At 36.9% G+C, this 27,747-nt stretch overlaps 1 protein-coding gene and 1 long non-coding RNA gene across 2 annotated transcripts; one reads left to right on the top strand and one right to left on the bottom strand.

Moving 5' to 3' along the window:
* Positions 1–1,508: 1,508 nt before the first annotated feature.
* Positions 1,509–3,594, bottom strand: LOC131311119 (uncharacterized). The gene is made up of 3 exons (XR_009195406.1): positions 3,485–3,594; positions 3,299–3,395; positions 1,509–1,708 (listed from the first exon to the last, which is right to left on the bottom strand). It is a non-coding gene; the product is annotated as an uncharacterized LOC131311119 (long non-coding RNA).
* An 8,333-nt stretch (positions 3,595–11,927) lies between these two features.
* LOC131311793 (ankyrin repeat-containing protein BDA1-like) lies at positions 11,928–21,074 on the top strand. Its single transcript, XM_058339367.1, has 3 exons — positions 11,928–12,026; positions 18,766–19,415; positions 19,862–21,074. Exons 2-3 carry the CDS (start codon positions 18,780–18,782, stop codon positions 20,642–20,644), a joined length of 1,419 nt encoding a protein of 472 aa, XP_058195350.1. The 5' UTR covers positions 11,928–12,026; positions 18,766–18,779; the 3' UTR covers positions 20,645–21,074.
* Positions 21,075–27,747: the final 6,673 nt, after the last annotated feature.

The raw sequence follows: 27,747 nt of genomic DNA, 5'->3' as shown, positions 1-27,747 counted from the left end.
GAATTTAGAGAAACAAAATTTCACGTACTTGAACTTGTACAGAGGATAGCAATCATCAATGACATTAATTTTCTCCACCTTTCCCCAGTACTTATCAAACTTCGCCTGCATTTTTCTTGCCATACAACTAATGGACACATCATTCAAGGATTTCAAACCCTTTGTCCATTCAAATAAAAAGCCCTGAATTGCGCAAACTTCATTGAAGTACATGTTAGAGGTGACATATGTAGAACCAGACAAATGAACTGTCGCATCATAGAATTTCTGTAAGAAATTAGCAAAATAATGAGCAGCATCCCAATCTCTAGCAGTAGGACATCCATCACTAAGTTCCAAAGGGTAGAGAGATCTTCATCCTCAAGTCTTTCAAATGCTTCTTGGAATTTTATTGCAGTAGCTAACATGAGAAAAGTAGAGTTCCATCTGGTCGGAACATCTAGACTCAATAAACTTTTACATGTTATCCTCTCTTTCTCCACACAAGCCTTGAAACGTGCTCTCTTTGGGGAGAGCTCCTCACATACTTCACTGCATCACGAATGCGGACAATCGAACCCTTGATTTCACCCAAACCATCTTTCACAATTAAGTTAATGATACGCGCATAACATCTTATCTGAAAGTATTCACCCCCTAAAATAAATGTGTCACCCTTCTTTGAGAACTTTTTCTTCAACTATGCAACCGTAACATCATTGTCAGTAGTATTATCCACAGTTAGTGTACACAATTTCTCTACACCCCATTCAATCAAGCATGCCTCTAATGCCTTGCCAATGGCCTCACATTTATGACTCGATATCACACAAAAGTTAATGATCCTTTTGTGTAATTTCCAATCATTATCAATAAAATGAGCAGTGAGGCACATGTAAGAAATATTTTGAAGGTAGGTCCATGTGTCCATGCACTACTACAATAAAGCATAACAATCACAGCTATTTGCAGTGATTGTTAGTTTTTCATCACACTCGCGCTACCGTGATAGATTTGAGTGTGATTGTAAATCACTTTATTTTATCACTGTTATAAGCCGTGATTGAAAGATAGAAACAATCACACCCAAAAGGTGTGATCGTTTCTAGGCAAAACCGAGATGGAAACTCACTTGCGTGTTCCATCCTGGGTTTTTTATCACGCTTTTCTTAAAAAACCGTGATTGTATGTAGATAACAATCACCACAAAAAACTGTGATCTTTCATGTCTAAAAAATGAGATGGAAAATAGTTAGGCATGGTCTTTTGTGGTTTTTAGATCACGGTTTTCGTCTAAAAGCGTGATTAAATGTTCTTATCATCACAGTCTAGTACCATGATTGAAAGATGCTTTCTTTTCTTTTTTTTGCATTTAAAAAATGCCCGAATCTGTAACCAATAATAAATGCACATAAAATATGTATTCAGCCCGTAGCTATCTTCTCCAAAACAAAAGACATTGCCATACGAAATATGCATAAATGATACTACATCTTGCCCAAAACATATCATAGATAGAATTAAACATGGTGCCAGAAAGCCTACTTTCAATATAAGATCAATTAAATTTCTGAAAATGCATAAAAAAATGCAGAACAAAAGCTTCAACAACAAAAAAGACAAAGAAAACTTGAACCACAAGCATGGAGTTATGTCCTAAGCTACAACGAATCGCACTTCGTCATTCTCTGAAGCCAATTTCAAGCACTTCGTCATTCTCAGAGCATGCCTAAATTAATCCAGCAGAAAACATATCTTTAGAACCAAACTCAGGCATATAAAAGATCAAGAACTCTAAGCAAAAAGTAGCAGCATCAAGAGAAGTAGAACAAGCAGCAGGCTAATAGAGCACTTCACATAAACATCATGGCGAACATCTCTGTTAAAGAGATTTAGAAAAGATCCATTCTTGATTCAGGAATTTATACAGAATACAACTTCATACAAGAGTAAAGACGAACTACTTGAACTACTACAGCTGTCAACAACTAGCACCTCCACTCCACTACATACTTCCAGTAACTGACTCCTAACCGACTTACCACAGTTACACTATGGTGTAACTAGACCCATCGTTTTACTGTGAGAATACATTAGATTCAGTACTCTTATCATATTCGTGGCCAAGGCAATAACAGAGGTGTTATCACACCACAACACCGGAGTGGAAGTAACCGGAATATGAAGGTCACGAAGAAGCATTTGAAGCCAACTCAATTCAGCAGCAGTGTGAGCAAGAGAGCGATACTCAGCCTCGGTAGAGGAATGAGAAACGGTTGTCTGCTTCTTTGCAGACCAGGAAATAAGATTGTCACCAAGATACACACAATAGCCAGAAGAAGACTTGAGGGTAGAGTAGTCCCCAACCCAATCAGAATCAGAGAAAGTATGAAGCTCAAATGAGGAAGGTTGATAAATCAGACCATGATCAGTAGTACCCTTAAGATATCTGAGCAATCGTTTCACTGCTGCAAAGTCACCAATGGTAGGAGAATGCATATGTTGGCAGGCTTGGTTGACAGTAAAAGCAAGATCGGACTATTAGTAGTGAGATATTGGAGAGCACCTACAATACTCCTAAAAAGAACTAGAGAAGCAAAGGGGGCAGAGGACACAGAAGAGGAAGTAGGCTTGATCACTGAAGGAGAAATGCAGGGCTTACAATCAGCAAGACCAGCTTTGTGGAGGATTTCTCTAGCATATTTAGACTGAGATAAGAAAAGGCCCTTAGCACAAGATTGAACAGCAATACCCAGAAAATAGGAAAGAGAACCAAGTTCCTTCATAGAAAATGCAAAGTGCATTTGAGATATGAGATGTTGAAGGTGAGCAGGAGAGTTGCCAGTCAAATGAATGTTCAGACCACATTCTGAATCCAATAGACGCAACTTCCAAGCTATTTGATCCAAACACATAAAGGCGTTTCAATCCAGAGCTGAATTCAAGGATGGGAGAATGACAGTTTGTGCTTCAACAACAGTAAACTCAAATAGAAGTTGAACACCATCCTATGAAAATTGATTCACACAGGTGACTTCAGGGTTTCATGCAACTATGCAAGTACCAAGAAATAGAAGTGAGCATTTACGGAACGTGAAGTCCAGAGTTTTGCCACGTGAGGCCTTCATCTAGACATGTCAAAGAATAAAGAGAATAACATGTTTTGCAAACACATAGGAGCTCATAAAATAGCTCCAAGCAAATGACCAACATTTCCAAAGCTTGAAACTAATCTCAACACTCCCAATGCAAACACAATTAACAAGCTACAACCTACATTCTTGATAAAGCCATCTAAACAAACGAAGAGGTAACTTACATGTATAAGTTGATTATACTTCGTTCATGACAGACTTTATCCACTCGGCTCGCACTTCATCAATTTCGGCTTTCATGTAAGTTTTTTTTCCATTGAACTGCAATAGATTGAAAAAAAAATACTTACAAGTTAACAATTCTATTCATAAAGCAATATAAAGAAATACAAGTTAAAAATAAGTCTCACATTTCCTCTGCTTAAGATCCTCTCATCTCTAATCACATCTTTCATGTATTTCATAACATAGAACCCACATTCCACGTTTGTAGGTTGTTTCGGGCATTGTAGACAAATACAATAATTTCAATCAGAAAAAACATAAAAACAATTCCAAAAAAAGCCAAAAGGAGAGAGATTGCATTGATACCTCAACTGTTATCACGCGATCAGAGTCGTAGAGATTGATCATGCGATAGAGAGGGTATTCGGGACGATTGATCGTGCAATAAAAAAAAACCCCACTTCAAGAAGATTTTTGACAATACTTTTCCCATTTTCATCATGGGAATAGCCTTGTCAATAGTCGATACACATTATGCATTTTCCTTGACAGATTAGCCACTCCATTCCAGAGATCAACAGAAATGAAAATTCCTATCAGAATCAATGCAATTCAATTCCTAAGGAATCAGAATCAAGTGCAACGGTTCCAGGGATAGCTGTAAGCTATTATCTTTACAAGAGATTTTAAGCAAAGGAAACAGATTCACAGGAAGAATTTTCATTCACAGAAACCACCAAGAATTAAGTGACTATAGCAATTTTCTTAACACAAGGGTAGGAGTAGTATAAATCGAGATGAAAACAAGACCACAAAGGCCACTAGCACAGACGAAAACTCATGCTTTCGACGGTTTAGGAACATCTCTACTTCGAGGGCATTTTTAAGTTTATACGGGAAACTTTGCCCGGTTCATTTCCCATTCATCACTATACCAATATGTACACTGGATAAATAATCTCCAAATGCGGAGACTACGGTAATACTGGATTTACGTTAAGTTACATTCATTTTCCACAGAGTGCAAGTAATTCTTGAGACTGGAATGGTGATTGGAAGATTAGTGAGGATAACGGTATCTGACCCGCAGGAACACAGAATTATGTGGCATAAAGAACGAAAAGGCACGGGACAATTCCATTGCCAAAGCATCGGATTCGTAAATTGTAGTAGGCGTTACATGTATGAAAAAGTTTTAAAAGCTGCAATCCAATTAGTAAGGGCTCCTATTCGCCTCGAATTATGCTCGATGGCCTGTTTAATCTGAGCCCGAAACACGTCCAATTTCAGCTTGAAGAGTTGGGTTTGAAATATAACTCTTCTTCGCAGATTGCCAATCTAAAATTTTGTGTACTGGGCCAGATGCTTGGTCTAAGTTTATTTCAGATCATATTGGACATCTCTGTAACATAGCAGGAGAGATTTACCTATTGCAATCTTAACTTCTGAATCAGAGAAGCTTCATAAAATTCACAATAAGGAAACGAAAACAAGTAGCAGAGAACAACAAAATGGTCCATGAGGGCACAGTATCAACTGAAAGTATCGTGGTCAGAAAGCTACATCTACAAACAAAGAGAAACACAAACGAATCAAATGACCAACATTTCCAAAGCTTGAAACTAATCTCAACACTCCCAATGCAAATAATTAACAAGCTACAAGCTACATTCTTGATCAAAGCCATCTAAACAAACAAAGAGCTAACTTACATGTATAAGCTGATTATACTTCGTTCATGATGGACTTTAACCACTCGGCTCGCACTTCATCAATTTCGGCTTACATGTAAGTTTTTTTTCCATTGAACTGCAATAGATTGAAAAAAAAAACTGTAAAAAAGAGAAACACATTTTCGAAGATCTCGTACAAAAATTGTAAAAAATGGTCATGTTGAGAAACACAGACACAATTGAATCAATACTCTAGGAAGGCCTCGTACAAAAATTGTCATGTAGGTAACCAAATTGAAAAAGAACACATAATGTTAGGAACCAAATTGGAAAAGAACACATAGTGAGCTTACCAAGGTCTTTGGAATGAATGGAGCTCTTTGGCGACAATCACTTTGCTGTTTGATGCACAATTCTGTAGTTCACAGTCTCTGAACGTAGAAAAACATATAGTTAGTTGGTTAAGTGCTTCAATTTAAAAAATTGATAGTTAAACATTAGAGCAAACCCACATAGTAGACATGGGCACTGAATAGATGAAAAAGTGATTGTGTGCACGTGAGTGCAAGATAAATGGATTAACATGACTTTACGATTGCATGAGTATGATCACGTTTTGAAAGAAATATCGAGTGGATTCAGCTATTCAAAAGCATGAGAACTAATCCACTAGCACACATATTCAAAACTAGAGGACAAGACTTGCAATTGAATTCCTTCCATATAAGTAAGAATAAAGGAGGTTTTGCAGCAAAATATAATACCAAATGAGCAAAAAAACTGATATAAGGCTAGATTAAGTATTGCCGCTGCAACTGTTCCAAATCTTCAACCTTAATCAAAGAGATTTATGGCTGCTAACTTATTAACAGAAACCATTTAGACATGACAATTGTGTCCATTGCAGTTATGGGCTTCCCTTTCCACCTAATAATCATTACAAACTTGCAACAAAGGGCCAACCTTCCCCCTAGACATAAGCCCATGAACTAGCATAAAGGCCCATGTTGATATCAAATACTATTTTCAACAACTTGACTAGTTTAGATTACTAACACCATCCACCACCTAATTCAGTCAACCCAACCATAACCATTAACGCATCACATCCCTATTCACTGAAAAACAAACAAGTAAAGCAAAATCTTAAGAGTTGATCTCTTTTTTCCCTAGGTCCTGTCTGTTTGAGTGCAGCAACAGTGAAGGGGTAAAACCATAGGCCTCATTTAGAAAAAACAAAAGCTATTAATGGAAGGGAAGACTAATTAAACTACATGGCTTTGCGTGGCCACGCAGCCCATTCCATGAGGAGACCTAGGAATAACGATTTCATTCCTTCTCTAGGAAACTAAAAACTACCTAAGTCATGTCGGTAAATTCCAGAGCAGCAACATGCAAGTCTACTGAATGTGTCAAGTATGAAATACAAGAAATGAAAAATGGAGGACATGCAGAAGAGAAAGATTGGGAAATTGAAAGTTAAATTGGAAAAATTAGGACAAATGCATAACTGGAGAAACTTTCTTTGTTATTTTCTTTTTGCACTCTCTCTGTTCCTCGTTGGGCACTACTTCACATTCATGGTATTGATACTGCAAAGGCCCCTACTGTTGAGTCCCTCCCTCGCCAATGATGCTTTACTGTCCTTGTAGCCCACTAACGCTGCGAACAGCCTAGGATTACCCTTTTCGTCCCAGGTGATTGTTCCATCGGTAAAATCCATTGAAGAAATGAAAATCTATCCTCTAGTTATGAAAAAATTCTGGAGAGTGAAAGATATTCAGATCTGATAAGACAACACTGAAATAGATACAAATTGCATTTCTATAATGCAATAAAAATACACGAAAATCTTCATCCCCCATGCGATTTTCCATACCAATGATTAAATTAGAAGACATTTTGGAGAAGGATAATGGAGGAATACAAGAAATCACAAAGAAGGAGTGCACCGTTTCTTCCTTCACGGTGGTGGTGGAGAGAGAAGAGGCGGCGGTAGCGGCGTGTGAGGATGGGGGCGAAGAGGCGACGGCAGCGTGGGAGGATGAAGCTTCAGCGTGTACTGGAGAGCTTCAAACGTGTACTGGAGAGCTTCAACTGGTGAGTGGAGAGGAACTAGGGCTTATTTGGGCTAACGTGAAACAGCGTCGTTTTGAGCACCCTTTCAATTACTTTCCCTTTTCCAAGCGCGCCTAAATGAGCCAAAAAATTCAGAAGTTCCCGATTTTTTCGGTAGTCTTTTTATCTCACCACAAGAGCGAGATCTTTTATCTCGCCCTTTTCTCGCACCAAAGTTTTTTATCACGCTGCAAGAGTGAGGTCTTTTTTTTTTATCTCACCGCACAAGCGAGGTCTTTGTCTCTCTCTTTTCCATGCTAAAGTCTTCTATCACACTGTAAGAATGAGGTCTTTTTTCTTTTATCTCCTTACAAGAGAGAGATCTATTATCTTGCTCTTTTCTGTGGCTAAGCACCACATTTTATCTTAGCGTTTGATTTAAACTGAGATTAAAAAGTTAGCTTACAATTTTTTATCACGCTTTCACTGAAAACTGTGATCTTTGTGAACCTCCTTAGTGTGGTATTTATCTATTATTGTAGTAGTGATGGTTAGGCAAACTCTCAGATTTGATTTTTTGAACATGTTACTCAATTTTTGTTTCTCATTAGCATAAATTGCCACACACTCTCTAGCCATAGTATTTTGTGACACATTTTTAAAGTTGGGTTGCATCACACTACAAAAATAACGAAAACCTTCCCTCTCAACAAATTTAAAGGGCAACTCGTCCTTGATTATCATCCTAGCCAATGCATCTCTACATGCATTTTGGTCAAATTTCCTAAGTCCAAGGCTATTTTCAGATTCTCCTTTTGTTGAACCAAATGATGTTAAAGTCTTTTGTCTTTTGGCCCCCTTATTGAAGGGATTCTCCGGGCACTTCAACATGTGTTTTTTCAAACTATTAGTTCCATTCTCACTCATCCGTGCATAAGAATTTTTGCAATAGTTACATGTAGCCCCTTTAGGTTTTGTCGCAACCTTTCTCATAATTTTTGGAGAAATGATCCCACACAGCAGAACTTGCTTTTCTACCCTTTTCTTTGGAAAGACATACCTCTACCTCGGCTGGAGATAATGAAGGATCACCAATAGGTTCCTCCGTTAAAACATCAACAATAGGCTGCTCACATGGGTTAGCAGAATTGTTGGTTTTCTCAACAGCAAACATCTAAATGGAAAAAAAAAACCACAAAAAACAACACATATAAGAGGTTAGCGAATACAACGTATAATAGTTATTCAAAGTTTATTAAATCACTATTACTCTACTTACGATTACAATCTTGATTCTTGAAGGGATGAAACGGAAACCTATCACAGGTGAGAGAGAGAGAGAGAGAGAGAGAGAGAGAGAGAGAGAGAGAGAGAGAGAGAGAGAGAGAGAGAGAGAGAGAGAGAGAGAGATGAATTGAAATTAAGACTAACCTATTAAATAAGATTGCAAAGAGAATTGAAAGAATAGGAAGGTAATCAACTAGAATAGAAAAGGAATGAAGAAAATAAAATCTTTCCTAACAAATAAGATTTCATCTCTAAATAAAGTAAGTTTAGCAAGAAAAAGATTCACCCACTAAATTACACACATATATTTATTTTTATATAATTTTATTTATATGTGTGTGTGTGTGTGTGTGTGTGTGTGTGTATATATATATATATTAGTTCTAAACGGTCCAGTCCGGTTCTATCTACGGTTCTTTAACTGAGAACCAGTAACCGAACCAAAATTAACGGCTCTTATTTTTTTGGAACCATAACCTGATTGTAGAACCGCAGAACCGGATCAAATAAGACGGTTCGGTCCGGATCGGTCCAGTTTTACGGTTCGGACAATTTTCTTGAACACTCCTAACAAATACTAGTACTCAAACTCGACATAAATTTCAATTAAACACTTAAACTTGTGAAAGAATCTGGCGATGATATTAAAAAGTTGAGTGACTTATTTTTTTGTCCTTATTCAAAATTTTTTTGTATTTGTTTGTTTTGCATCAAACTTTTGTGACTTATTGATATGTCTCGATGAAAGGAATCGAAAAGGTAAAAAAATTTAATCGAAACTCATAATTTTTTAAATAAAGACAAAAATAAGTCAATAAGTCAGCTTTTTTTTACTTATTCTTGTCTTTTTGAAAAAAATTATGAGTTTCGATCAAAATTTTTTAATTTTCCGATTCCTCTCACCGAGACGAACAATAAGTCACAAAAATTTGATGCAAAATTTACAAATGAATTTTTTTTAATAAAGACAAAAAAAAGTTATTGTTCCTCTTTTAAAGCCACTTGAGCCCTAACTTCCACATCCACTGTTCGAGCATCCACTTGGAATTGTAACTTCCAAAATAATAATTCCAAACGTTGGGGCTATTAGGGGTTGTGCCCGACCGTTACCTTCAGAACACGAATTTGATCGAGATACGTGCAAGTTGGCTTGGACATCTGATTTCAGATATCTGATTACAAAAATAAATAAATGATTTGTGTGCGTGTATATGTATACACACACACATATAATAATTAAGGGAGCTTAGTTTTCAAATCTTATGTCCTACATAAAAGCTTTTATCTTTCAAAAGTAATCTAATTTAACGTTGTGTAATGGGATGGAGAGACGGATCGTTTTACATCAAAGTATCTATTTCTCAAATTTTCACCTTTTCAATTTTTATGATGATAATATGACATATTTGACGATATCTTCTGATGGTAAATATAGATCTCAGTATAGGACGCATTGACTTGCTTCAACTGTAATACGAGCAAAAGTAACAAAAAAAGTACTTGCTCATTCCACACTTCATTCGACATCCAATTTTACGGGGTCAAGCATACATAAATTTTACATCTATTTGTGTCGTTGTGTGATATTAACATTTTTTTCGCAAAACTCCGTGCATGATACTTAAGGCATCTGGTAAAGACATATGCTAAGTTTACAATCTAGTAAAGCTGCATGATCCCTTGAGTTCACATCTGGTAAAGGAATTCAAAAATCCTGCAGTGCAAGCCCCATTACAGAGACCGTTGAGCGGCCGACATGATACTTAAGTTCACGTCTGGTAAAGAGATCTGGTAAAGCATGCATGATACTTAGTTCACAATCACCATGTACAAAAAAAGGAAAGCATCAATCTGGTAATTAAAGACATATGCTGCTGTATGTGCCTTCTGTTTTCTATTAATTCTTCTTTTTTCATTCTCCTCCCCTTTTTCCTTTTACTGTTTATGTCACCCAATTGTTTACCAATTGACATTTTTTTCTTTGGCAAATTCTATGATACACTTTACAAAAGGTACACATGACATGCACAGCTCAATATGCGGCTGCCATATTGTCCCATGCATGTGGTTCTCTGCCACATTGTGTAACTTGACCACATTGACAAGGTTGTCGCATAATATGGGTAGCAACCAATCACACATTGAACTCCCTAGTTCCTTTTGAACATTCTGCATGAAATAAGATTTTTGATTTTGTGCAAAGACGTACTATTGAAGAAATTACACACGAAAATAACTTATGTTGTGCTCCCTTAATTTAGAAGTTTGTATCAATGATTAATTTGCATCTAATACATAAACGATTGAGAGCAGCTACTGTATACAACCTGAGGTTAACCTTTTGAACCACGTGATTAGGCTAAGGGTAAGCAGGTCAGCTGACGCGGGTCGTTACAGTAACTTTCTATGTGAATAAAGGAAAGCGTGAGTTTATAGTGGTTGAGTTGTTGGCTTAGTTATCTCGTGAATTCTCACACAATTGTGTCCCGTGATTTGTACTTTATAATATAATTGATACATGACGTAATGATCTGTCCTATCAATTGACAAAAAAAAAAAAAAAATTGCTTGAAACAGACATAACGTTGAGATAGGAACTACAATTAAAAAACAAAAAAATCTGATAAAGAAGAAAGCATATGGTGATACATACTGCACCTTCTCTTTTCCTTTTTGTATCCTCCTCTCCCTTCCATTTTCATTTTGCTCTTTATGTCCCTTAATTGTTAATGATTTGACCATGCATTGTGCAATAGACAATCTATAAACAAGAAGATTGTCTTCTCTATGCTACCTTTCTCTCATTTTGGCTAAGTTTATAATACGCAACTCAAAAGGTACACATGATGCACAACTTTATAAGAGGGTCCCATTTGCCCTCTACCCCAATATGGTTCTGAACACATTCACGTGGTTGATTGGGAAAAATTACAAAGTAATTGGCAAATTCAGAGAACAATTCTATTGTGTACAAACTGAAAGATTGAGTATTGAATGTATTTTTAGTTTGTCTTTTCTTCTTTTTGTGGCCTTTACAGTTCCTCATCCTTTGAGGGCTGTTTTGGTTCTTTCTCGATGTGTCATTTGTCAAGTTCTTAATAAAATTTTGTTGCTTATGAAAAAAAGAAGTGAAAGATATAGATTACATGTACGAACCATATATAAACTATAAATGAAATGACGATACAAAATCGATACATAAACGCAAACTGAAACTTGCGTACCACACAGTATCCTCGAAATAGATTCGTCGCCTACCGAAGATGCCTAATTTTTTTTCCGTCTTTAATGTTTGCCCGTTGTTCTTAAGCTAATACATGATGTGCAACTGCAACCTATGAGACCCCTCATGATTCTCAGAATTTTAAGAGAAAAAGTCTCCACAGTACTGTTTTGCTCCATCGCTACGTACGTACGTACACCGTGACTCATTTGGTTTTGGCGCCGGGTATATAATTTCCTTTGTACTGAAGCATTGTTTAATCCTAAAGTTACAACTTTCTTCTAATTGAAGCATACCAACTCATCACTTTTAGTGGTTCTAATTAGCGGGAGGGAGGGCAAGTTCTATGAACTGTATATATATAAGAGCAAGCTAGCTAGCTAGGAAGCCCTTATACCTCCTATCTCCTCCCTCCTCTCTTGCTCCCCGATCGACCTGCGACGAAGCTCTTGCTTTGTACTGTCTTGGGAAGCATTTGTTGACCTAGTAAGTTGTTTTTCTCGACTTCTTTTGCTTATATATATGGGTTGTCTTGTAATGAAGCTAGCTAGCCAAATATATATTTGTCCACTGGAGATGGTAACCCACTAGTTAGTTACATGAGTTCCTTAATTTAGATTCAATTAATAGAACCGTTTTCCATTCGAATTTCGAGCCGAAGTACAATATCGAGAAAAAATTTAGATATTGGGTCGTTTAAATTTTGTCTTAATTTGTAACCATGTTTTAGCATGTCATTGATAAATTTCAATTTATTTTAACTTTCTGATCACAACTTTATGGTTCTCTTACTATCTTATATGCACCCCATTTTCTTGGATTAAAATTTCATTTGAGTTGTCTATCTGCATTAGGCTGCGTTCTTTTGGCCTTGACTTAAACCGTAACTTCTTCTTCTTTTCTCCTTTTGGAACTAAAATGAAAATAAATTAAGTTCATCCATTCTTCTAAACTTAAACTTAATTGCCTAACACATACACAATTTCAATATTGCCCTTCTATTTTTAAATGAAAATAAGCTAAGTCCATGCATTTTTCAAAACAGAGGGGCATTTTGGACATTTCACATATGCCTTGAGGATTGTTAATTTGGGAAGGATGAAAAATAAGTTAAGTGTAGAAGAATAGATTGAATTAAAAAAATAAGTTAAGGCCAAAAGATTAACGCAGCCTTAGTTCAATTAATTATGTTTTTTATATTAATGAAATAAAAAAGTGTACATAGATGAAACATTGCTGAAAAATATTGAAAAGCTAGTGACTGGTTTGGTGTTTGAGTACTGTTTGTACGTAGATGTATAATTAGAGTTTCTTGTGATCTTGTCAATCATTATCGAGGTCCATTTGTGAGTTGAACCATACTTTGTGCACATCATGTTATAGTATTTTCGGCTGTCCAAAATTTGGCCCTGAGCTAAAGCTCAAGGTGCCAAAGGCACCAGAGCTTTAGGCAATCCAAAAGTTCTTTTTTTTTTTGGTTTAGGCAACCCAAAGTTAATTTGCAGATTTTAGGGGCTACTTTTATTTTGATACTCACTATAATATCTGGAAAAAATTTATACGTAATTGACTATATATTTTTTTTTGCTCGGCAAAAGGAATTTTTATTAAACTCGAAGGGGTACATCGAGGGGAAAAAAAACATTACAAAGGAATAATACCGTAAAAGATATCCAACCAAAGTTGGATAGAACACCAAACTACACCTTCACTTTTCGAATTCCATCCAAATAACCTTTGAAATCCTCTATCGTGTAGATCTTGATGTCAAACTTAACCTTTATCCACATAGCTACTCTCGTTTTAATTGAATCCACCACTTCTCAAACTTGAGTTGTTGCCCCATTGAATATATACCCATTCCTCGTTAACCAAATGGACCAAAGTGTTGCAAAAAAACATACTTCCCAGATAGCTTTCTCCAAGTTTCGGAACCTGCTCCCAAACCACAAAGGTGCTAACTCTGCTAGAGAAGATGGACATACCCATTGAATATTCCACCACGCCAGAATTTATGACCACACTCCCCACGAAAATCGACAATGTAAGAACAAGTGTTGAGGTGTTTCCACATGCAGATCACATAAGGGGCACATTGCCAATTGAAACTCAGAGATTAAATTTCTATCAAAAAGAACCGACCTCGTGGCAACTCTATCTTGGATGGCCATCCATGAAAAGATTTCTACTTTAGGGGGGACTCAGATTCTTCCATAAGGAACCAAGTAGAGCATTTCGTGACTGTGTCTGGGCTTCCCACTGTCTATAAACCGATTTTACAGAGAAGATTTTATCGGTTGTCCAAATCCACTGTAACAGATCAGGCTTTGAAGGATCTAGTGTCACACCATCCAGTCTACGCATCAAAGCCTCATATTGCTGATTTTCCCGAGACCTTAGTGTGCCCCTAAACAGCAGATTCCAATCACTACTGCCCCCTAGTCCACAAAAGCTGCTCAGAACCTCATTTTGTTGAGTTGAACGGCTATATAGCCTGGGAAATTCATCTTTAAGCGCTATAGGACCCAGCCACACTTGTTCCCAAAATAGCGTATCTCGACCGGAGTTTACCTGCACCTTGAACCCCTCCCGGATAGAGAAACCAAGTGCCGGATCAATATTGCCAAGTGAACAAATGTCCCTCCAAATATTAGATATCGACCCAGAACCAGGCAAATACGGGAGCCAACTCCTCCGGTCTAGATTGTACTTTCCTTTAATAACCTCAACCCACAAAGAATTTTTTTCGCTGCTAAATCTCCACCACCACTTAGCGAGCAAGGCCAGATTTTGTTGTAGCAATCGCTTGATCCCTAGACCCCCATTTTCCTTCTTCATCGTGATCCTCTCCCAATTGACCATGTGCATTTTCTTCTTGTCCGGTGTGTCACCCCAAAAAAATTGCCTCTGTAATTTCTCAAAAGACTTGGCGACTTCCACGGGCATTTTGAAAAGAGACATAAAATAAATCGGCAGAGTGCTAGAGTTGTGATTGATGAGTGTAAGCCTGCCCCTAGTAGATATAGTTCTCATTCTCCACACACATAACCTCTTTTGAGCTCTTTCTAAAACTGGTTCCCATGTTTTCACCCTCCTCGGATTAGCACCAAGCGGAAGGCCGAGGTATTTAATGGGCAGAGACTCCACTTTACATCCCATCACCTTAGCAAGTGCTTCAATATCCTGCCGTTGAACTTTTACACCACAAAGGGAACTTTTAGAGTAGTTGATCTTCAGGCCGGACATCAATTGAAAACACCTAAGGATTCGCTTGATATTCCCCATTTCCACCAAATCATTATTACAAAAAAGAATTGTATCATCGGCGAACTGAAGATGAGAGATAGTCACTCCGTTACTCCCCAATTGAACACCTTTAATGATATTTTTCGCTCGAGCTCATTCCAGCATAATGTTAAGTGCTTCAGCCACTATGTTGGACAAAAAAGAACAAAAAAGGGGATAAGGGGTCCCCTTGCCTCAGCCCTTTTTGTGTTTGGAACTCTTGTGAAGCTGCCCCATTAATCAAAACAGACATAGACACTGTGGAGCAACATTCTTTAATCCAAACACACCATTTGTCCCCAAATCCTACCTTTTTAAGCATATCCAATAAAAAACCCCAATTAACACAGTCATATGCTTTCTCAAAATCCAATTTCAGAATTAAACCACCTTGAGCAGAGTTTTTCCAGCTATGAATAGCTTCATTGGCAATTAGAACACCATCCAAAATCTGTTTTCCCCCAACAAAGGCAGCTTGGGCTTCACCAATAATAGCAGGGAGAAGATCTTTAAGCCTATTAGCTAACACTTTGGATAGGATTTTGTAAATATTCCCCACCATGCTAATAGGCCTAAAATCTTTAAATGAAGTAGGACAATCAACCTTAGGAATTAAAGCAACAAAAGTAGAATTAATACCTTTCGTGAGCTTTCCACTCCGATGAAATTCCGAGAAAAATTGGATCATTAGGTCCTTCATGAACTCCCACCCCTTCTTGATAAACGAGAAGTTGAAACCATCCGGACCCGGAGCCTTTAAGCTATGGCACCCTTTGATAGCAGCCACAATTTCTCTTTCCTCAAACAAGGTTTCAATTGCAATGAAGCTTCTCTGGACAGCTGTCTTTGAAAAAAAACCCCCAACGTCGATCGGACCAATCTTTCCTCTGTGAAATTATTCCGAAAGTGGGCAACAACTGCTTCCTTGATTTCATTGGGCTCCTCCACTATTCTACCATTAACTTTGACTGACCCTATCATATTCCTCTTGACCCTATTATTGGCCATAACCTGAAAAAACCTTGTATTCTTGTCCCCCAATTTTAGCCACTTCGCCCGTGATTTCTGTCTCCATAGTGATTCCGAAAGCTTGTAAAGCCTCCAATATTCTGCCTTTGTTCTACATCTTAAAGCCTTTTCTTCTAGATCAAGTGGTCTACCTTCCGCTACAATATCAAGCTGATGTAGTTTAGCTTCATGATCCTGTAAAGCACAATTAACGTCCCCGAACTCTTCCTTATTCCATACTTTCAGCCTATCTTTGACGGCCCTCAGTTTTTGCACTAGAATAAATCCCGCCCACCCCACCACTTGAACCTCATTCCACATTTCCTCGGCCAAACTCATGCATTTAGGGTTAGAAAGCCAAATATCCATAAACTTAAAAGGTTTAGGACGTAGTTGACTATATATTGTCATTACAGTTATTCTTTAGATAAAGAAGTTTTTTCAATGTTACAAGTGACTAATTAAGTCTTACCTTCTCTCTACTTCGTCACGAGAAATGTTGAACGGATTATCCATCTTATCCATAAAACATGAGATTAATTGTGTGGCCGTAATTAACAACTCTACTACATCACAAGAAATGCTGAACGGATTATCCATCTTATCTATAAAACATGAGATTAATTGTGTGGCCGTAATTAACAATTTTGCTGCTAAAACTATATGTATGGAGATATTTAGTTACGTTTCTAAAATCTGGTAATGTTCGGTTTGGTTCTCTCTCTCTCTTTTTTGTTGGCAGTGGCGCATGAGAGATTAGTAGTACTAGAGGCCAGGATACATGCGATGCGTGCACAAGTCAAATCCTGTTTATTATTTGTTTGATCGAATGTTGACAAAAAAACAATAAGCAAAATTCGATTTGCACACGCATTGTGTGCGCCCCGGCCTCTAATACATTTGCAAGCTGAGAGAGAGAGAGAGAGAGAGAGAGAGAGAGAGAGAGAGAGAGAGAGAGAGAGAGAGAGAGAGAGAGAGAGATCATTTTTTGGCAGTTAAGGATTCTTGGAAGCAACATGGGTGAGGGGTTGAGGTTTGAACTTACCACTTTGTCTTTAAATTAACTGGTCCTAATTGGTTAATTGAGGGTATTATATATGGGATAAGGGAAAAGTCTTCATGGCTTGAGCATCCGCAACGGGAATAATCAAATTCAATAACCAAAATGTGCCACGTCAGCATTTGATTATCCATTTAGTTCATAATCAAACTTAACAAACTTTACCTCCACATTGGTTATTTTTGCATCCCTATAAAAAACCCCCCACAATACGCAATGCACTTATGTCCAATTGCAAACGAGTTTTAATCACGCACCCGACCACACCAAATTATTCGTCTCGATGAGACGATTTTAATGTGGGGTGTTTTTTAGTTTTGAGTTTGGTTATTGGATTTGATTATTGAGTTTTGGTTATTGGTAAAAGTTGTTAAGTTTGGTTATGGAATGGATGAAATTTGATTATTTGCTAAAAGACTTGTAACTTTGCTTATTACAATGCGAGGTGTTTTTTTAATATTGTTGTTAAGTTTGTTTATCCATACCAATTTGCTTATTACAATGTGGATGCTCTTAGGGGCTCTAGCTCCTATTATATATTAGTATTAATGGCTTCTTTTTTTTTTTTCCCAAAGTATTAGTGAGTGGCCAATTTCGTCCTCAATATAAATATTTGATCAATTTAGTACCTAATGTTTAAAATTGCGTCGATTTGATCACTATCCATAATGCCGTTTCTTGATTCCGTCAAAAGAGGAGACATTCTTGGTATTTCACCTGTCATTATTCTTCTTCACACTCCACACCCTAACCCAAGTCCAGTGCTCCACTATGAGCACAAGCCGAAATAACAGTTGCCATGGTCACATCGGGGTAAATCCCTTGGCTTTTCACGCGAGTGAATCTGACTCGCCTTACACGCGCCTCCTGCAACTGGCGCGCGTAGATTCGTTCCGACGATTTACGGCGGCGGACGACGACGGTTGTGATCGTCTCAGCGAGACGCTTCAGCCCCTGTGGTCAAATAGAGTTTTAGACCACTTTGTGTTCGGACTTGTTTTCACGGCAGTGAAACGAACACATATTCCGGTGACCTCCGGTGAGACCCGTTCTCTGATACCACTTGTTGGAGAATCGCAAGGTCACCGTTTACAACACGTAACAAACAATTTGTATTTTTATTGAACAAACAAGCACGAATTTTACAATTCATAGGAGAGGGGAAACTGGGTTCCCTGGAACTCTCTCTTTCTCAGTATCTCACTGATTTTTCACTCTTAATTCATTATACTACAAGGATTACAAGTCTGTATTTATAGACTATGAATTCAATCTCTTAGTTATTGAGTAATTTGACCAACTAGTCATGGTCAAACCAAGCTTCTTACCTTGAAGCTTCCATGGACGGCACCACGTTGAGCACGTGGTGGCTGTGAAGCTTCCACCTCTTCCAGCTGCTTCTTTCAGATTTTGGGTTTCAGCCATCAGGTTTACTTCACAACATTAACATTAGGGTGTGGGGTGTGAAGAAGATGATGATAAGGTGAAATACCAAGAATGCCCATTCTTTTGACCGAATCAAGAAACGGCGTTATGGATAGGGACCAAATCGATGTAAATTTTAAACGTTGGGTACTAAATTGGTCAAATGTTTATATTGGGGATGAAATTGACCACTTACTAATACTTTGGGGAAAAAAAGGTAAATAAGCCTATTAATTAATATTATAAGAATAGATATATAGAAGATCGATACTAGTAAGTTATGTTTTTAAAATGCTATAATGTTCAGTTTTTTCTGAAATTTTCTTTTCCTTGTTAATGAGTACCGATATTTTGTCTTTAAAAATGTGATCCATCATCTGTACAATTCGTTTTTTGTTCGTAAATATAAATATTCATATAAAGCCCTAATTTTCAATTTCGGTTTAGGCTGGCGTCCCAGAATGACATCAAAAGATCGCGCTCCCAACACTTTGACAGAAGACGTCGAAGATGTAAAAACTCATGCCTTGAATGAGAAATTACGGGATAATGCCCGACAAGGAGATTTAGATGCCATATATGAAACACTAGGCCGCACCCCAAAGATTTTGGATCAAATAGATAAAATCCCTTTTATCCAGACTCCACTGCACGAAGCTGCGGAGGCCGGCCGGACCTATTTTGCCATACAAATCTTGATCTTAAAGCCATCATTTGGTAAGAAGTTGAACACAAATGGGGAAAGTCCCTTGCACCTGGCTCTGTGTAATAGAGAATTGGCGAAACGGCTCATCTCATATGACAGTGAGCTCATCCGGGTAAAAGGAAGCGGGGGGAGAACCCCTTTGCACTGGGTAGCTGAAGCAGGTGACACTGATCTGTTGGCGGAGTTTCTCTGCGCTTGTCCAGAGTCGATCAAGGACTTAACCATTCGAGATGAGACTGCCTTTCACATTGCCGTGAAACAGCGTCAAGTAATTGCTTCTAGATTGATATTCGAGTGGATCTGGAGGAGGTACAATGGCGAGTTGCTGATCATGAAGGATGATAGCGGCAACACCGTGTTGCATATTGCAGTGTCCACCAAGCAAGACCAGGCATGTCATCTCTTTGCTTTTGCTTTTCCAAGAAATGCTAACAAGGAAAATTATTCACCAACGTATAAAACATGGACTTATGCTGAAAAATATTCATGTGGCATCTGTAAAATTAATGACGGTGATTTAGTTGAAATGGAATGACCACGAAAGGCATGCAGCATCATAATGTTTGAAAATGTCTGTTTTCATAGTGTTACGTTTTAGTCATAGTAGAGTTCCATTATAGGTAATATCAAGTGCGTGTAAACTAATTCGAACACCATAATACACACACATACATACATAAATCAATTGTAATTACAATTTATTTAATAACCTTATTAGTCGATGAAATCCTAAAACTCTATACTATAATGTAACTATATGTGATAGAAGTTCACATTTACCATCTTGACGAGTTTTGAAGGGGGTTTTTTTGTTGTTGTGTGTGTGTCCGCGCGCAGATTGTGGGCTTGTTAGTTCAAAAAGCTCCCATACTTAGAAGGGAAAAGAATTCAGCAGGCAGGACAGCCCTTGAAATTGCTGCTCCCGGAGATTGGACAATTAAGAACATACTTTTGGGGGGTGGAAAAGCTCCTCCTCTTCCTCCTCCTCCTCCTCCTCGTGAGGGTACAAAAGATGCACCTAGTCTCCATAACTTTCTGCTTTCACCAGAGAGACGTCTCGAACAAGTTCTTAGATTCATTCTTTACTGCCGAAGGGACTTGTCCTTGGACATGCGCAATATAGTACTACTTGTGGCCGTACTTATTGCGACGGCGACCTTTGATGCTCTGGGAAAATCTGAGAACCAATCGTCTGAAAGCTCTACATCCACCTCCGGCCCAAATTTGGGTTTTTGGGTGTTTAAAAAGGGGTTTGACGAGGGCAATGTCGTAGGATATGAGGCCTATTATTTGATAAACACGATGTCCTTTACATCCTCAATCGCAGTGATGATTTTGGTCCTAAGTTCAAAGCCTTTTACTTCCTTTCTTCACTTGTCGCTGGTGTTTTTGGCCCTCAGCTACGGGTACAAGATGCTATACGTTTCCGCATGGCAGACCGTGTTTCCTGTCAGTCTGATTGTGTTGGTTTATACCTCCAAGTTATACTTTAAGAGTATCGAGAGGGCAATAAGGATGGAGATCCCCGCGATTTGGATTGGAATCTACCCCAAATGGCATGCCTGCCCCCCTGTCCCCTGCCTCGAACGCCTTCGGATGGTATACTGTCTGATGGGTTGAGTATTTCGATGATCATTATAACTATATATAAATATGTTGTGAACTGAAATAAAATTGAAAAACAATAATAGGGTTGAATTTTGATTGGATAAATTTGAATATGAGGCTATGAAGTATGGACTATGGAAACATCAGAAAGCGCAGATTGAACTTCAGATGAAATTCAACTCCCAAGGAAAAATGGTGTGTTTGGAGGCTACAGTCCTGAACTTCAGTTGCACCATCATGATTGCCTCACTGCGTCAACTTTCAGCTTGGTTTCATGGTTCGGATATGTTTTCTGGTGTGGAATTGGCTTGTCTTATGAGTTGTGTTTTTTGATAATTTTTTTTTTCCCTTAATTTCTTTTCTGGGGAATAAGCCCTCTGTGAGGCTGTGAGAGGCCTGTAATTGGATTGTGTTCAATGTATTGGCTTACTATAAGAAGAAAGACTCTAGAAACAATTCACCAACTCCATACAAAATAAGGTTTTGCATTCAGGTAAGGTCATCATGTGTAAGCATTATATATATATTTTTTCCATAAATCCCACTTGCTTCTGATTTATTTTCCGGATCCCTTCCCAAGTTTTTTCACAATAAATAAGAAAAACATGCATAACAAGAAAACCAAGACTAAATACGAAATATGAATAATAACCTAGACTAATCAAGAAATACTACAATATAAAACTTATAAACATGGTAATATAATATCTCCCAATATTATATTAACAATACCATTAAAGCCTTCCATATGGCTTTTTTTCCTGAAAACATGCATGCATGTGAAGTTAGAGAGATGTAAAATTAGCAAAAAAATAAAAAATAACCCTGAAGCACTTGTGACAGTCTGAAGGGTGATGACTGATGGCCAGAGGGCACTCTCTTGAAGGGGAAGTTTAGAACCATGGATCACAAAGTCAATCCCAATTCCCAACCATTAAAATTTTGGAACTTGTAGAAAATGAGGGAATTAAAGGAAAGGAAAACAATGAAGGAGCAAAAAGAAGAGAAAAAAATTCTATTCCTCCGGATAGTATTGAGTAATTGTGTCAATAGATATAAAAAGGGAGGGTACATAAATCTTCCCCCAGGTTAACTTATCCCATTAGATAGGGGGATTGGTAATCCCTGTGACTGGTACATAATTCACCAAATAAAACTCCAATTAAATATGTTTTTTAAAGCCCCCACCGCCTTAATACTCCTATATACCCAACCGGCAAAACCGCGGATAAAATAAAAATAAAAATAAAAAACCGCCAAAGCTGACTATCAAACACGCCCATATAAAGAGGGAGAACCATTTGAGACCCTAAAAGAACAAACCTGATTTTGGAGATTTAACGATTGTTTGGTGTTTTTAATGGGGTTATTTTTTACACCATAATAATGGCATCACACGTTTTTAGTGGGATACCATAATACTCCGTCTGTTCCTTTAGGGTACGTCCAGTATTTCATTTTGGATTGTCCTTAATAAGTGTCTATTTTATAAAGTTAGTGGGTAAAAGTTGGTATATTTTTTATTTTATCCTTAAAAGTAGATTCCGGGGGTGTTCCGGTTTTGTAAAAAAGGAACTTTTAGAAAAAAAAGGTAATTTCAAGCTCAAAAATTATGTATTTACGCAAATAATTTTTCTATCAATATGGATCTTATTTGATAGATTTCATTGAGATCTTTTATACGGTGCAAAAAAAATTAAAAAATTATTTTTTATTTTCATTATATTTGAGTTTGAAAATTGAAGAAAAAGAAATTTTGAAAAAAGAAGGGAAACTGGAACGACACCCATTTTGTAAGGATAATGCCTCGATAGAGGATAAGTAGAAAATATATAAATAAAAGTTGATGTGAAAAATGTAATGATATCTCCTTAAGTTGAATTTAAGAAGCTGAATAATTAAAAAGAAACGAAAGAAGTAATAATACTAATGTTATGTAATTTTTAAAAGTGTTACGATTTAATATAATAATAATAAAAAAATGTAACGCAGAAGATGATAGTGTTGGAGTCAAACAATAGAGTACAGTAACTGGTTATCAATGAGCACTACAAGAAAAATGAAAATTGGTGACGAAAAAGTGGCGACGAAATTTAATTTTGTCACTAAATGAGTATATTTGGCGACGAAAAAATAAATTTGTCACCGTTTTGACAACTTCCGTGACGAAATAATTTTGTCACCAATTATACCTGTTTAGCGACGAAAAAAATATTTTCGTCACCAAAAGTACCCATTTGGAGACGAAATACATTTTTCGTCACCAAAAGCTTAAAAAAATGTGACGAAATTATTTTTTGTCGCCAAAGATAATCATTTGGTGACAAAAAAAAAAATTCGTCACTAAATGAGACCAATTTAGTAACGAAATTTTTTTTTGTCACCAAATACTTAACTTTGGTGACGAAAAATAATTTCATCACCATTTTAACGCTTTCAGCGACGAAAAATATATTTCATCATCAAATGGGTACCTTTCGTGACGAAATTTATGAATTGCGCTTTGTCACTAAATGTATTTCGAACATAACTCTTTACTAAAAACTCCGATTGAGATAATTCAAATTGGGTTTGAACAATAACTCAATTGCCTACAACTTTCATGTTTATCAAAATTACTAATTTTAATGTTTAAAGGTTCAAAATTACATTTGAAATATATTTTTATGTTAAATATATATGTTATATATTAGATAATTTAAATATTTATTGAAAAGTGTGTGTGGTGCAGTTGGTTAGAGCTTGCGCGAAAAACTCAAGAGACTTGGGTTCGAAACCCAGCAAGAGTAAAAAAGAAGGATTTTTTTCCCATATGAAAAAGTCTTTTGCAACGAAAATTTTCGTCACCGATGAGACTCATCAGTGACGAATTTTTTCGTTGCCAAAAAGAATAATTTATGACAAAAAATTTCGTCATCAAAAAACACAATAAGTGAGGAAAAAAATTTCGTCACCAATTATTCACTTTTTGATGACGAAATATTTCGTCATCAAAAGACACTATAGGTGACGAAAAATAGATTTCGTCACCAGGTAGGAATCCTCGACAACCTTTAGTCGACAAATTTTTTTTCGTCATCTATATTATTTGTAACGAAAAACAAGCAATTTGTGACGATATTCATTCGTCACCCAATGCAATTTTTTTTGTAGTGGAGCGTCGAAGTAAGCAAAGCAGAATTTGTTAACAGATTAATTAAGACTGAATCTCGAGTTTGCACAGGAGGAGAAGGAATAAAAATCTTTAACATACTCGACGAAGCCATTTGCCCTAAGTGCGTTCAAGACTTGTGTCTTCCAGAGAAGGTATTTGTGTGAACTCAAGCACTTGATTGTGATCCCAATGATTGAAAATTTGACACCAGAGAAATGCCAATGCTGGTGGGGCATGGTGGTGACTCCATTGTCGCCTGAACTTGAAAAAATAGACATTGCTCCAAAGGAAAATGCGTACGTAGAGATCTGAATACATGTATCTGAGGTTTTTCTTGGATCGATTTGACGACTTTCGTCACTTTTAGGGCTCTGATGCCATAAAGAATTTGTGAAATCTGTATGAATTTGACCTAGCTAGAGAACAAATCAAGAAGAAAAGAGAGAATGAAGAGAGAGAGAGAGAGAGAGAGAGAGAGAAGAATCTCAGGGTTTCATTTCGTTGCTTAATTGATCGATGATTCCAAAGAGGGAATTACAACTAATATAAGCAGTTGAGCACACCCTTTTTCCACCAACAACCAAACTAAACTGACTTCCACTTGAAACAAACTTAGCTAACAGCTGGTGCATGCTCTGAAGTACGTGGACACCACTTGAGCAGCTGAGGTAGAGCTGGAATCAGCTGTGGACGAGTCTTTTACGGGTTATGACATTTTGAAAAATATTATGCCTTCTAATGGTTATATTATAGGAGGTTAGGGGATACCAAGTCCCCCGACAAAGATGTAGACACCATAGCGTCATCGATCCTAAATGCTACATAAATTTTATATCTATTTTTGTTGTGTGATATTAACATTTCTTCAGAAAACTGTGTACAGATAAAGGGAAGCATGATACTTAGGCAGCTTAAGGGATAAAGGCTAGCGGGATACGTAGGCAAGTTAAAGAACATTAACTTCACAATCACCATGTACAAAAAGGAGAGCATCTGGTAATTAAAGACCTATGCTGCTCTACTTTCTGTTTTCTTTTTACTGTTTATGTCACCCAATTGTTAACCAATTGACATTTTCTTCTTTTGGCAAATTCTATGATACACTTTACAAAGGGTACACAAGATGAACAAACTCAGTATGCGGCTGCCGTTTTGTCGCGTGTGGCTCTCCACCACATGCATTGTGGTTGTCGCATAATATGGGTAGTAAACTGATCACATTGTGTTGTAAATCGAGCCACATTAAGTTGCATTCCTTAGTTCCTTTTGAACATTCTCTATGAAAGCAGGATAGTATTTGATTTTGTGCAAAGAAAATTGAAGAAATTATGCACAAAATTTTTTTATGTTCCTATCTGAAAATTGCAGGTTTTTCAGAACACTTATAAGGGATGAAGGCGAGAGGGACTAGACTAGAAGATGTGCATGTTGTGCTCCCTTCAGAAGTTTGTATCAAAGGCTAATTTGCACCTAAAGTTTGGTTCTTGGTTCAAATGCAATACAACCGCAAAATCCGCCAAAAAAAAAAAAAATCCTATTTCCAAACCCCATTTGACATGCAGAGAAGTTACACCGCTTTGTGTTGTGTAACATGAAACTTCAATTTTATGTAACTTTCTATGCGAATAAAGAGAAGCGTAAACTACTTGAAGAAGAAAATTGAGTTTATAGTGGTTGAGTTATTGAACTTAATTATCTCATAGACTCTCACAGTATAATTGATGTAGTGTCCCGTAATTTATACTTTGTAATTAATATATGATGTAATGATCTGTCCTATCAATTGAGAAAAAAAAATGTTTGAAACAGAACGTTGAGATAGGAACTACAATTAAAAAACAAAAAATCTAATCAAGAAGAAAGCATATGGATCAACATGCTGCACCTTTTCTGTCCCTTAATTGTTAATGATTTGCGCATGCATTGTGTCATAGACAATCTATGAACAAGAAGATGGTCTCAAATACGCAACTCAAAAGGTGCACATGATGCATGACTTAATATGAGGGTCCCATTTTGCCCTCCACCCCATTATGTACCTGTCTGTTCCGTCCTGTGGGTCCTGGACACATTCACGTGGTTTTTTTTTTTATACCGATAAAAGTAACAATTTATTCAAGTGTGTTCATGTAGTTGATTGGGAAAAATTATAAAATAATTAGTGAATCCAGAGATCAACGATTCTACTATTATGTACAAACCGAAAGATACAGATTACAAATATGAACGGAATATAAACTGAAACGACGATACATAAATGCAAACCTAAAGCTGCGTTATGCACAGTATTCTTAAAACAGATTCGCCCCATCAACAGAGCCGGCCTAAGGGTCAGCCCCGCAAGCCGTCGGCTTGGGCAACCAAAATATATTTTTTTGGGTGATATTTAGTGTGTGTGTGTGTGTATATATATATATATATATTGTGTATATATAATATATATACTAAATATATTTTAACTAAAATAAGGACCTTCTCATTTGATAATAATTGTATATCAGTCCACTTTCCGTAAGGACCACCTTAACTTAATAAAATACAGACCTCCCTTTTCCGATAGAATTTTGATGATTCAAGCTGCTCAATGTGTTTAGAACGTGTTTTTAAGGGTACTCGCAAAAAAATCAGCAAAAAAAATGACTGGGAAAGGCTTCATCCGAGCAATTTTTATTTATTTTTATCTAACAGTTCAAACAAAAACTACTCGAATGAAGCTCTTCCCGGTCTTTTTTTGCCAATTTCTTGCAGGTACCCTTAAAATCACGTTTTGAACACATTGAGTGGCTCGAATCATCGAAATTCAAACGGAAAATGGGAGAAATGGGGAGGTCCATATTTTAACTAAAATAAGGATCTCCTCATTTGAAAATGACTGTATGTATATGTGGGTATATATATCTATATATTGACAACAATATAGCATAAGGACGCTGTGGGTTTGTCTGTCAACAGCATACAACTAAGAGCACGGTGACACAGTTTCGACTTCTGCACCAAGCGAATTCCTTTTATCTTTTGACAAACACTAGTACAAATGTATAGTATTTTAAAAAAGCCGTTGGAAGGATTAAGCTTAGAACTGTGTTACCGGTACGGCAAGAGCTGTACAGACAGCAAATACAGCAGGTTTTTGGGTTCATCTCGGGTCCAACAAAGATAATCGAAATTGTTCATTTTGTTTAAAATATTTTTTCTAAGGTCCTTGTAAAAAATCAGCTCTATCCGATATCGTGAAGGGTGTTTATAAAATGTCCATATTTGCTAAATTGCTAGCCTAAATTTTGAAGCAAAATTGGACGTTTCGTGATAAGTACCAAAATATGTATATTTTGGCCCTCCAATCTACATTTATTAGTCATTTATTTTTGTTAACTGATTTTTATTATATGTTTTTATGTTTATAGGTTGCTCGAATCCGTTGTTTGAGACTTTGGATAAAAAGAAGATTTTAAAGAAGTTTGGAATTAAAAGTGCAAAGTGCTTTAAGATTGATTTTGTGAGTTGTTATTATACATAGCCTGAGGGAGGTTTGTGTAATTAAAGCCTATTACCCTATATAAGGAATAGGATCAGCGTCAGCGCAGCTTTGGATAAAAAACAAGAAAAAGTTACGTTACAAAACAGAGATTCGGGGGCTGCCGAAATAAAAGAACGGGGATCTCGGACGGACAAAACGAAGAACGGGTCTGCCGTGATATCTTCTTGGAATCACGCGAAACAGGCGATTGCCGAGATTAACAAAGGGACTGCGAGATTTAGCTTTTTGTTTCGAATATTGTTTATTTTTGTTCCGAGTTTTTTCTTCAAGTTTTGAAGCTTCATTTAATTATTCGCACTCCGATAATTCGTTTTAATTTATGTTCTTTATAAAAATTGTTCGTTTGTTCTTATTTAAGTTAGATCTTTTGTTTGTTTTCTATTTCGTATTTAGAATCATGTTTCAAATTAGGATTTCTTTTGT

This window comes from Rhododendron vialii, chromosome 12a (assembly GCF_030253575.1).
Source record: "Rhododendron vialii isolate Sample 1 chromosome 12a, ASM3025357v1".
Lineage (NCBI taxonomy): Eukaryota > Viridiplantae > Streptophyta > Magnoliopsida > Ericales > Ericaceae > Rhododendron > Rhododendron vialii.
The sequence above is the reverse complement of the archived record's forward strand: the minus strand, read 5'-3'. Positions and strand labels throughout refer to the sequence as shown.

What these genes read in the sequence shown, in the direction of transcription:
- LOC131311793 (XM_058339367.1), top strand. Translation starts at nt 18,780, where the DNA reads ATGACATCAAAAGATCGCGCTCCCAACACTTTGACAGAAGACGTCGAA. An exon ending in TGTCCACCAAGCAAGACCAG is followed by an intron (nt 19,416 to 19,861) that starts GCATGTCATCTC and finishes GTCCGCGCGCAG; the next exon opens with ATTGTGGGCTTGTTAGTTCA.